Raw genomic sequence first — 12,581 nt, 5'->3', positions numbered from 1 at the left:
GTGGGGATTATCCCCTTATGTTTATTCAATAATGAAATCAAGCACCATAGGTTTAATTATAGCAATTAAACCCATAATTTTAGTCAAAAGTGAAATTAAACCTCACTGCTTAATTTTTCATGAATATTTCACTAAATAGCATTTTATAATATAATTAATTAAATATAAAATCAATTTTTTTAACCTAATAACTTAAATACAACATAAAATTGTAATAACGAGTATTTCTAAAAATTTTGCAACTATTCATACATTTATTATAGATGTAAGATCGGTTCATGAAATTTTATCATATTTTTATTTTGTGTATTATAGATGAATGTAAAATTGTTCTTTATATGTATAAATTAAGTTCATATAAATTAGTAAAGTCGATTAACTTTTTTTTTATGTATTATTAGATGTATAATATGAATATGAATAGATTTTTTTTGGTGAGATTTAAGTGAAAAATGAAAATCGGGATTAAATTTCACTTTTTGTTAAAGTTAAGAAGCTTGATTGCTACAAATAAAACTAAAGAGGCTTGATTTTACTATTGAACAAAATTAAGGGGGTAGATTGCCACTTTCGCGAATATCCCTTTATTGATAAGTCTGGTTAATGGTCGTAGTAATGAAAGAAAATAAAAATTTAAAACAGATAAAGAGTACAAGTCTAAATTAATCAATAATTGATTTTAGAGAGGTAAAATCCAATACTACATAAATGAAATTAGTATCTCAATAGTGATAAATTAAAATAAATGGTCATCTGAAGATGTAGAGGAGAATTTTTCAAAAAGTGTCATGAAAGTGTTGGGAATAAAAAAATCTCAAGACCAAATGCTAGTTTAGACCTTAGCCAATTTCTCGTACTTGCTTAGTCTGTCTTTCTTTCGGAATCAAACTGAAAAGCCTTTTGGCCAAAGCTGCCGACCTTTTTTAATCACTTCAGCCCACTGCCTTCTTTCGAGAAGAGAGAGCTCATCCTTTCCCTCGTTCCGTAAATCTGCAATGTCGTGATTTAGCCCCTTATCTTTTTTGGGTGCCTAATTGCTAATTAGTGGGCTGACCACTAATTAAGAAGGTCTCATTAAATGTTAGACCTTAGGTATATGCAAAAGTTAAAGGGTTGAATAGTAAGGTAATGAACATAGGCTTAGGACAATTATAAATTTATGATACACCGTTACTTTAATCCAATTAATTGAACTAGTCTACTTTGACAGTTTATAGGTGGAGAAAAGTGGGGTTATGAGATTAATTCAATAAAAAATATCTGGTACGAGAGATCATCTCACGCTAAACAAGATACAAATATAACAATTGATAACTTGAAATTAACTAAAACAGAAGGTAAAAATAAATTAATAGATACCATTATGAAAAAATATTATATAAACATTATGGTTTTGCGCTAAATCACATAAATTACTATTCACGGGATTAGTTAAATTACTCCATGTTTATCTGTCGCAAATCACAAGAATTGAAATTCGATAGGAACTCTAATTCATCCATAACTAAGAAGTTTGATTACTTAGTTCACCTAAATAAGTGAGAGTTCATGTGAAATTCACTCATAATATTCCAACAAACAACTTCCAATTTCTTGTGAAATGTAAAACCTTGGAACATTAATTCCTCTTAAATATTATCAAAACTACTCATTAGTCTTCAAAACGATGAAGGTTATATAATAAAATGGACAAAGTTGACTAATTATGTCAAATAATTTTCCAGTGGCATATTAGCATCACAAATTCTTGTTTAATATGGACGTATCCGTCTTAAATATGAAACAAGTGAAATATTTGGATGATACAAAAAAATTGAATGCAATAACAAACTCTTATCTCATCAATCTATGTAGAAGAGTATTTGAACGTTTTACATTTAAAACATATATGGTCATCTCAAAAAGAGACCAAATGTCAGAAATGTGAGATAGTCTAGAGTAATAATGGTGTAACACTCCATGAAGTTATGAGATTAAGTTGTCCCACATTGGGAAAATAACAGGCTTGTATGTGATGTGTTTATAAAGGATTTCACCCACCACTTCGTTACAAAGCCTTGTGCTTTTGGGCTTAAGTGGGGACAAAAATGGACTGAAAGATGAACATCTCATCTTTAGGTGGTCGTGGGGGAGGTTGTAAGACCCCATGAAGTTATGAGATCAAGTTGTCCCACATCGGGAAAATAACAAGCTTGTGATATGTTTATAAAGGATTTTACTCACCACTTCGTAACAAGGCCTTATACTTTTGAACTTAAGTGAAGACAAAAACGAGCTCAAAGGTGACCATATCATCTTTAGGTGGGTGTGTTAAGATGGTGGTGGATCGGGTTTATAAACGGGGTACCACGGTCCTTCCCTGGAAAAAAAATAGATTACATATACCATTGTTAGTTGACATGTGGCAAGGTTAGCATAGTTTTGCTTGCAAATGAGAAGTTAAAGTTTGTTACGATCTTAAATTAGTTATAATTAAGGTACATTTTAAAGGCAACTTAATTTCCTATTCATTTTTAAAGGTTGTCATATAAATGTTATGCTTCTTGCTACTCAATACTCCTATGATTATGTAATGCAGGAATTGATACATCTAGGTGCTCGTTTAATTATTATTCCAGGAAATATTTTACCGGGATGCATGACCGTCTATCTTGCCGGATCCAATTCAAATGATCCGAATATTTATGACGAACTAAAATGTATTAAATCCTTAAATGATCTCTCCAAATTTCATAATGACCAATTACGTCTAGCTATAACAATACTTCAATTAAAGCACCCACTGGTTATAATTTTGTACATGGATCTTGAGGGAAGCATGAGGAAAATTCTTCAAAAGCCAATTGCATATGGTTAGTTGGTGTGACAATTCTTACCTTTTATTTTGAACTTAGTAATCTTAAATAAAAATTTAATTAAATATTTGATTACAGGATTTGATAAGGATGTTGTTTACAAGACATGTTGTGGAATCGGCAATGACGGCTATAACTTCAACTACAACAGTATATGTGGAATGAAGGGAGTACCAGTTTGTGAACATCCTGAAAAGCGCGTAAATTGGGATGGTTGGCATTTGACAAGTCATGTTTATGAAGTTATTGTCAAACAACATTTTGGCTATAATGGTGAAACGTTTGGTGATTTTTCAAGTGTCTTTCACAAAAATTGAGAACCACCATGATGGTTTAATGTTATAGGGTAAATCTGTTTTTAATGGAAACATATTACCCTCTTATGTTATTGGTGTATTTTTCATATTATAATAAAATGTTGTTTCATTTGAACTTTTTTAAGCTCATAACTGTCTGAGCTTTCCACAATATTCTTGTGAGATGCATAACAATATGTAGGAAAAAGGGTAAATAAAATTTTACTATCTTTCTTATAGACCTTTTTGAAAGGGACTTGTACTAGGTTTTTAAATTAGTTTTCAAAAGTACTACGGTGTACTTTTTAAGACATTTTGATCAAAAGTTACTTGCCTAATATATAATATTTCGTTGAAAATAAAGTTGAATTTTTGGCTAATTTATCACACAAATACTCGTCAAGAATAAACGTATAGGTAGTAAGATATAAAGAAAAACTAACATTTTTTTTTATCGAGGATGTGTTTGGTTAGTAAATTTTGTTTAAGATGCTTGCATATTAGTAATTTTGAAAAAATAAACTTAAAAAGGGTTTACTATGACCATCCCATAAAATTCATAATTAAATCCTTTAATTTTGTTTAATTGCAAAACTAGATCATATGTTTCATTTATAAGAATCAAACCCAACATAAGATAACTAAGAGAAAGCTCAATAATAAACAAACTTTCAATAGGAAGTCAATGACATCAAACCTTACCACATTATAAAGGTACAAATATAAAGAATAAGATCATAACACGGTACTTTATCAGGCTAAAGCTTTGTTTGGCAAAACTACCTGAAAAGGTAGCTAAAATCTAAAAAGGTAGTTAAAACCTGAAAAGCTAACTGCAACCTGAAAAGGTAACTGATAAAGTAGCTGAAAATTAGGAACTGATAAGGTAACTGATTATATAAAAATGTGTTTGACAAACTAGCTGAAAAGGTAGCTGATTTTGGTAAAATGACGTAAAAGGATATGAAAATTATTTAATATTATAGAATAAAGGGGTACAAAATGGAAAATAAGTCGTTTCAGGTACCTATTTTCTTAAATGCTACCTGAGGTAGCTTTTCATTTCAGGTACCTTATTTGACCAAATAAGCTACTTGCCAAACACTTGCAAAAAAATCACGTAGCTGAAATTTTGGTCAAATAAGCTACTTTGGTCAAATAAGCTACCTGAAGTGTCGTGCCAAACGGAGCCTAAGCTTCTAGAAACTTATAAGTATACTACATGAGTTAAATGCTTTCACTGCCATTGTCAAAGTTGTTTGTTTCTATTTTCGCCATTGTAAAATTATTTTTTCTCTTACTGGCATTGTAACAGTGAAATAATATGTTTATTGCCAATTTGTGACTTGTTATACCTGCTATAGCAGGTTACTATTAGTTCAATTTTTCCTCAACAAATTCAATTATATTTTTAATGAAATTTTTATTAGATAATTAAGAATTCGTTTAATAAACCAAAATCAAATCATACTTTTTGATTTTTTATTTCCTTAAATCTTTTGTGTCATGTCCTTCAATTTCTAAGACGTTATTAAAAGGAAAGGTTTCAAATTTTTTACCAAAATCTCCATAATATAAAGGTTTACCTTAAAGTTATTTTTTTCTCTGCATAATTAACTAAAACCGAACCGCTTGCATTTTTCTCAAAAAAATTTAATCGTCAAAATTTTGCGTTTTCTCATTTACAACTTTTGTTCTTTCTCAAATGTTTATAATAACATAATTAAATAATTTGTAGACTAAACTTTTATATAAAATATTTCTTTCTTACTAGTAGTAAAAAAGGGATTGTCTGGTTTAAAGTGAAAAGATAGAATTTCCGTAAAGTTTTAAATTCACGTGGTGTTTCAATTTATGTGTCAGTCAAGTGAAGTTGAAGATTTTCGTAAGAAAATATTTATGTTACGCACAGATTGTTTGCTAAAACTTTATGTTATGAAGATTTTGTTAAAAAAAAAATTCAAAATCTTTAAATTTTTGAAGTTTGAGTAGTTAAATGATAACACCTAGAACATTTGAGAAAGAAAAAAATCAAACATTTTAGTTAATATTCGATTGACTATAAACGAGTTCTTAAGCTCGGAAAAAAAGACTATTGGGGAAAAAATGTTGCTAATAGCAACCTATTATAACAAGTAAAACAAGTTACAAAAGGGCAATAAACATATTAATCTACTTTTACAATGTCAGTTATAGAAAAAATAATTTTACAATCGCAAAAATAGAAATAAAAAAGTTTTACAGTGGCGGTGAAAGCTTTTAACTTTTTACTACATTCATTCAAAGAGCCAGCATCAAATACTGAAGAGAAAAGTTCCAAGTACCACCAAAAGTGTAATCATAAAATCACTTTATAGTCCAATTTATTAAATATATATTGTAGTTCTTAGCACTTATATTAGTTGGGAAACCAAAATTATTGCAATGTGCGCCTAATTTTAAAATATTCATAAATAAGGAGGGGTTTGTGGTTCACCGGTTCCACCGACTAGACCCATTGTAACACCCGTACTTTTATAATCTCATTTATTTTATTTTTATTTGTGAGATTTAAATTATTAAATTTATCGGTTTTTGTTTACACCTTTGATTTTTTTAGTCGATTTTTAGCTCGATTTCTTCTTGGACCGACTATTTATCAAATGCCCCATTTTGTGATCACAAATTCATTATAAATCTTGGTCTTCTACTCTAGATTGACTGGTTGTTAGGAGTGATTAAAGAGATCTATTTGCTACTTATTTTTTTTAACTACTCCTCTTATTAGATTTGATGTTTTATTGTTATAATCGCAATATATCGATTTTTAGGGTTCTAAAATACTAAACATGGTTAAATTTAATTTTGATATTTTTATTCTGGTTCTATGGTATATTTTAAGACTTAATATTATAAAAATTTTTTTTTTTGCAAGAATGGTATGTCTCATATATTCCAAAAAGAAGGATTACATGGGATTTCTTACAAAGCTATATCCTCTATACAATTTGACAGTTAGCTCCCCTATACAACTGTATTCTATACATTGTGTATTATCATTGAGCGGAGTTTAGAGCAGCCAAGACTTCTTCATATATGGCTTCAGGAGCAGAATTGAGAAGGACTGCACTAACAGTGAACTGGATCCTGCGGATCAGGGTAGTTATTGGCAGCTCTTTTCCTTCAAAAGCTCTAGCATTTCGTTCCTGCCAGATAGAGTAAACCAGTGCACCAATACTACAGCTGTGCATGCTACATCTCCAAGCCTTCCTCTGATTCATATCAGCAAGATACACAAGGAGAGAGGACAAATCAGTGAAAGAAGTTGATATGTTCAACCACTTCATGATATGGCCCAGTAACTCTTGAGTATAATGACAGTTGAAGAACAAATGATCTGCACTTTCTGCAGCAGATTTACAAAGGTAGCATCTGTTTACCAGGTGAAGACCTCTTCCATTCAGTTGGTCCACGGTTGCAAGCTTTTGTTGCACGGCTAACATCAAAGTGATTCTATGTCTGGATAGCACAGTACTTTTATGAATAGCTTTGAACACTGGACTAGTAGGGTATTTGTACCTGAGCTCCTCATAGGCAGCCTGAACTGAGAATTTCCCTTTGATAGAGCATCTAGCTAGGAGATCTTTAACTGCAGAAATGCTACCAAGCTGCTCTATACAAGCGTCCCTGACTTTGAGAAGCCCTCTTAGACTCTCAGGAAACCTGTTCTGAGGCGTGAGTTCCCAAATAGTACAGTGAGTAAGGAAGTAGCTTTGAATCCAAGACCTCCAAATGGCACCTTGCTGATTGTCCAGGTTCCAAATCCATTTAAGTAGAGCTGCTTTGTTCCAGGTATCAACTTCTCTAATCTGGAACCCACCTTCTTCCCAAGGGGCACAGATACTATGCCAAGCTTTGAAAACATGCTTCCTGGTATTTCCATGTCTCCCCCAAAAGATATCCCTGCTTATTTTCCCAATGGCATCACAAATGTTTCTTGGCAGCAGCAAACCAGTGCACCAAAAGTTGTTAAGACCAAAAATCATAGAATTAAGAATAAGGATTCTGCCAGCATAAGAGAGGTGCTTGCTAGAACAATTATTACTAATATTCTGAATTTTAAGCAGCAGGCCATTATACATGTCAACAGTTAGCCTAGCAGTGTTGATAGGAATCCCTAAGTATCTGAAAGGAAATTTCTAATGATAAAACATTGTTATAACCGAATTGGGTTTTAAATGGTATTAAATTATTTTTGATATTTTCAATCTACAAAAATTATGCTAATGTCTCTAATAATTCATTTTAGAATGGTATACATTTTGTTGTAAATTGTTTTATTTGAAATCTATTTTTAGTTGCTTAAACATTGTTTTGACTATTTTAATGATACAATTATAATAAACGTTTTCTATGGTTTATGTTTTATGAAAAATATATTTTTGACTTTATATAACATTTTAGAATAATACAAATTTTATTGGTAATTAATTTGGGCATAAACTATTTTTTAGTTATTAAAATGGTGTTTTGCGGTTTTTACGATAATCTGGTTTATAATTCGGTTAAATACCAAATGAGAAGATATGTTTACGTAATTTTACATTCTAGTCAGAGTTGTTATAAAAAGTACTCACCTAAAATTACATGAGTATAGGAGTTAAAGTCGATTTTACATAAATAAAACACTATTTTAGTTAAATCGGGTAAATAATGGATTTGAGACTAAATTTTGGAAAAGGGCATTTTAGAAATTAATAAAGGACTAAAGTATTTTATTTTATTTAAATATATAATTGCTTTGTTTTAATGTTCCTTTATTAAGATGTTACTAATTTTAAGAAGTTCCTATTTCAAGAAGTTTCTAAGTTTGGAAAGTTTCTATTTTTGGAATTTACTAAATGTGGAAGGTTTCGTTTTAAAGAAGATTTGAATAATGATTATTTATGCAGTAAAATTTAAATAACTTATGAAACAGTTAGGTGTAAGTTTAGAATAATAGCTTAGCTATGCTTAGATTTTGCCATCAGCTAAATAGCACGATTTGGATTATCATTGGTCGAACTGAGTGTAAAATGAGACCTCGGGAGATATGTACATACTTTAGACTAGGATGTCGCACTGTCGAATAAGACGTCACTCTATTATTGGCTGAGTAGCCTAGCTAGGACTTGGAGTTGATTAGCGACAGCGTGACACTGAACCTCGAAAACTTGGAGTTAGTCACCAACAGCGTAGCACTGAGTTCCGAAGCTAGTTTGGTACTGCGCTACTATAGCATAGTCTGAGTGAAAATCTATACTAAGACACTAAACTGGTTTTTTATAAGAAGTATATTGATATTGGTATCTTACAGTTTGTTGTTTTTGAACTTTGATTTGGGTTTTAACCTTCAATACTTAATTATGTTTTTAAACATATTATGATTTGTTAAAGCTTTCAGTTTTTAAGTATTTGATTATTTTAGCATTTACTTGTTTTAACTTGATGAAATGTGGCTGGGAGAACGCTTGAGTTACTCCCCACTGATTGTGGCTGTTATGTGTATAATATGACAGGTGATGGTTTTGATGGGGATCTGGTGTGAGCTAGCGAGTAGTAGATCCTACTCTTATGCTTTCGTTTTACTTTGGTTTTTGTTGAACATATTTTGAAGTTATAAATTTTCGCGCTTTTTTTATCAAAAGTGGCAGTTGTATGACTCACATTTTCGGAAATGTTTCCCCGTGGATTATTTTATTTTAATCCGAGTTTGATTATTTAGTTTTATCATTGTGTATTTAATCCCATTCGATAGTGTTTTCGCCACTGTTTTGCACTAGAGTTTATAGGGGATTACAGTTGTTATCAGAGCATCACTGCTCCCGACGCTCACACTTTGATCTTTTGGTTGATTAAAATGAAAATGAATTAGTGAGAGTTGAGTAAAAACAAATAAGGACTTGTTTGCTAGACTACGTATTTGTGTAACTCAATGACTATCATTGAATTTATGTTTTGCTTCCACGACGAAGAAGATGAAGGGACGAGGACTTGGTGCTGCAAGGAAGATGTAATGGTGGTTTTTAGTCCAGATTTAGTTTTGCTCAAGCTGCAGACAAGATGAACAAGAGTAGACTAACGTTCTATGATGATGCAGTAGACAAAGAGATGATTACAATGTGGAACCGCCAGTTGGAACGACCCAAGACTGGTGTGTTTGTTTCTCTGCACGAAGATGGGGTGATCCAGTGAACCCCTTTGCAACTCTGAAAGTTTTTAGATTTCTTCTTTGATCTTAGATCTTGTTAGTCTGTGATCAAGGTTCCTCTTCTTTTACTCTTACAAATATTTGATCATCTCCTATTCTTGTGAATGAATCCTTGTTTGTGATTCTTCCTCTTTTGCTATTTATCTTCTTAAGATTGATTGGTTAGACTGACCCTTTCTTGGTGAACTGTGATGGAAGTTATGTGTGTTTGAGGTCTAATGGAGCCTTGTTACATATGGTTGAGGATGGTAAGTTCTACCTTTGATGCCTAGTCCTGTAGAAGCATTTGTTCCTTGAGATCGGTCTTGAATGGTGGCTAGTGATTAATGGAGTAAGGATCTTATCTTAGATTTCAGCCTTAAAATATAAGTATATTTCTTAATGACTATATTTTGAACTTGGGACATCGTAGGACATTGTTTGGAGTATTATCCCGTGTGTTGTAACACTCTTGCAAGTTCTCTTTAATGATGTTAGAGTATCGATGAACTTAGATTTAACTTTAGTTCCGATTCTTATGGATTTAGATAGATGAGTTCTGGATGTAAGGTTGTAACCTATGAACTTTTGGTTATCCATATTATATTTTTTAGTTTTTTTTGGGTTGGTTAGTGTTAACCTTGAGAATAAACTATGTCTTTGCACAATTGCAGTTTGGATTGATTGTGTTAACCTAAGGAATGTATGAACTTGGAGTTTAGGATTGTGTATACCTATCGTATCTTAATGTCTTAAGCTTAATAAAGGAATCTAAGCGCTTTATGGAATACTTTGGTTCGATTTACCTTGAAGAATTTTCAGTTGAAGACATTTAGATTATTAATAAGATTGTGAACTTGTTGAGCTAGTACCCCTAGTTTGTTGCAGTTTTTTGATTAGAAATTTCATGGACGGTTAAGAGAGTCTTATCTTCGTTAGATGGTACTTGTGGATATTAGAGACAAATGTTGTTTCCAGCTGATAAGTGCATAATTTACATACTTTTACCCCTCATTTTAGCTCTGTTTCTATTGTTCATCATACTTTAATTAGTATATATTTGAGCTAATCTTGTGTTCTAGGTGTATTGTTGTGTTTGTTACATTTTTATAGGAATCTAAGCATTTAGAGGCTTTTTCCTATCATTTTATACACCAAGTTCACTAAGCTAAACAAGACCAAGTGTTGGACTAAGCATGGAGCATTGGAATGGGTTTTGCATGGAGAAATTGATGGATCACTATGTGTAATGTAAATGTTGCCAACAATCAAAGTCAAAGCCCAATATCCAAGTCCAAGTCAAGGAGGAAAGCATAAGATTCCAACATGCTTAGGATACTTTTTGGGAGCTCTAAAGATGATAGATGAAGCATTTACCCGGGTGCATTAAGGGTCATTAATCACGTTCTTTGGATTCCTCAACAATTAAGTGAGAAATTAAGTGGAAAATACCAGGAAACACACGACCCCGATCGGGGCCGCATGCTCATTGATTGTTTACGTTTTCTCTTCCTCTCCTATACATAGGAGAGGTATTCCAAGGCTTTAGGGACCCAATTTTTATGTCTCAAGTTTACTTACAATAGCCTCAAGCATTATAATTTCTCTCATTAGTTTCCTCATTAGTTTTCAATATTGTTAAGCATTTGGTCCTTAAACATTTTGTTCTTAATACAATTCAAGCATTTGGTTTTATTTGTCTTCTCCTTTACAAGTATTCCCTATTAAGGTATTCTTATTTCTAGTTTGCAATTTTACATTTCTATTTAGTTTACACATAGTTTATAATTAAAGTACTTAATTTAGATTACATTAGCATTATTTCTTATACATGTTATATCACCTAGTTTATACAATTCATACAATCATGTTTAGCATTTCTTATAATATAATTCACAATTTACATCTTAATATGAGTAGCTAAATTTCCTAGTCTAAGGGCTAGGGGAGCCATGCATAAATCAAATATATAACATGATAAAATAGGTCGATAATAATATTGTTCATATTGCTTCTATCACATGCTTGTGCCATAATGTTTAATCTTTGTTTAAGGCCTTATTCAATTGATTAAGTTTGTTCATTCGTTCTATAAGTCGAGAGGCACGGAATTGAATTAGACTAAGCATGTATAGTAGGACGACCTAGTCATGGACGAGAGTTTCTCTAGGACCCGGTCTATGGTTGACACTAATATCGTAAGGTGGGTGTCTCTAAGCCTAAACAATTGACAATGTTATTAGTACCGAATTTATCATAATCATATGTTTACCCTTGCATGTGTGACCCAAACCCCTTAGACTCCCTTTTATTATATAGTTTACATTACAACCTTTGTTAATCATTAACAACCAAACCAAACTAAAAACGAAATCGACCTTGATAAGAATCTACCCATAGCAATTCACGACGTAATTCCCGTTTCCTTGTGGTTCAACCCCTATTACTACATTTATTTGTGTTTAGGGAATTTATCTTTGCATAGATACGCGATAAATCTATCAAATTTTGGCGCCGTTGCCAGGGTAACGGTTTTATTGCATTTTGAATTGTCGATTTTTATCTTGTTTTCCTTTGTCTTGGGGAATACTTGTTCCTTGAGACTGTTACTTATCATTTCTCTAGAGATTGTTGTCTTATGCCCAGGTCCTCACGCAAGGGAGAATTGCTTTCACCGGATTCCGATCCCGAGAGAACCTTTAGGAGAAGACGACGTTTTTGGAAAGAAGTGAAAGAGGCCTCTTCTCCCGTACAAGCCGAAAGTGCTAGAAAGTCTTATTTGATCTAGAAGCCCTTGAAGAGGAGGAGGTTTCTTGTTCATCATCTCCACCACCATCACCATCTACTACCGAAAAGATGGTGAAACTTTCCGATCATTCAAAGCCAACCGCGGCCATGCTTCCGGCCGGTATCACCACTACTCAAATTACCGAGCCGGAATTCGAGATCAAGCCGGCTTTCATTAGCCTTGTGGAGAGGAAGCAATTTGGAGGAAGTCCTTTGGAGGATCTCAATTTGCATGTGCAAAACTTTTGTGACTATTCCTCCATGATCCGAAAAACGGGCGTTACTCAAGCCCAAATAAGGGAGATACTTTTCCCTTTCTCGTTGAAAGACAAGGCCAAACTATGGATCAATAGCCTTGACCGCACCACCTTGGGAATCACCAATTGGGAGACATTGGCTCTTGCCTTCTATCAAAAGTTTTTTCCACCGGAGAAA

General features: G+C 32.5%; 2 protein-coding genes across 2 annotated transcripts in view; one reads left to right on the top strand and one right to left on the bottom strand.

The window, feature by feature from the left end:
- The window catches only part of LOC141609196 (GDSL esterase/lipase At5g45910-like), a 36,581-nt gene extending 33,229 nt beyond the window's left edge, over positions 1–3,352 (top strand). Inside the window, exons 6-7 of the mRNA XM_074428354.1 lie at positions 2,579–2,852; positions 2,934–3,352. Coding sequence (XP_074284455.1) covers positions 2,579–2,852; positions 2,934–3,172 — 513 coding nt within the window. The 3' untranslated portion in view covers positions 3,173–3,352. The remainder of the gene's footprint in view (positions 1–2,578; positions 2,853–2,933) is intronic.
- Positions 1–12,581, bottom strand: part of LOC141605971 (uncharacterized) — a 168,395-nt gene that overhangs the window by 112,517 nt on the left and 43,297 nt on the right. The window lies entirely within an intron of this gene.

The sequence above is a fragment of the Silene latifolia genome, chromosome 10 (genome assembly GCF_048544455.1).
Source record: "Silene latifolia isolate original U9 population chromosome 10, ASM4854445v1, whole genome shotgun sequence".
In the NCBI taxonomy this organism is placed as follows: Eukaryota; Viridiplantae; Streptophyta; class Magnoliopsida; order Caryophyllales; family Caryophyllaceae; genus Silene; species Silene latifolia.
Note: the sequence above shows the minus strand (reverse complement) of the source record. Positions and strands in the feature narration are given on the sequence as shown.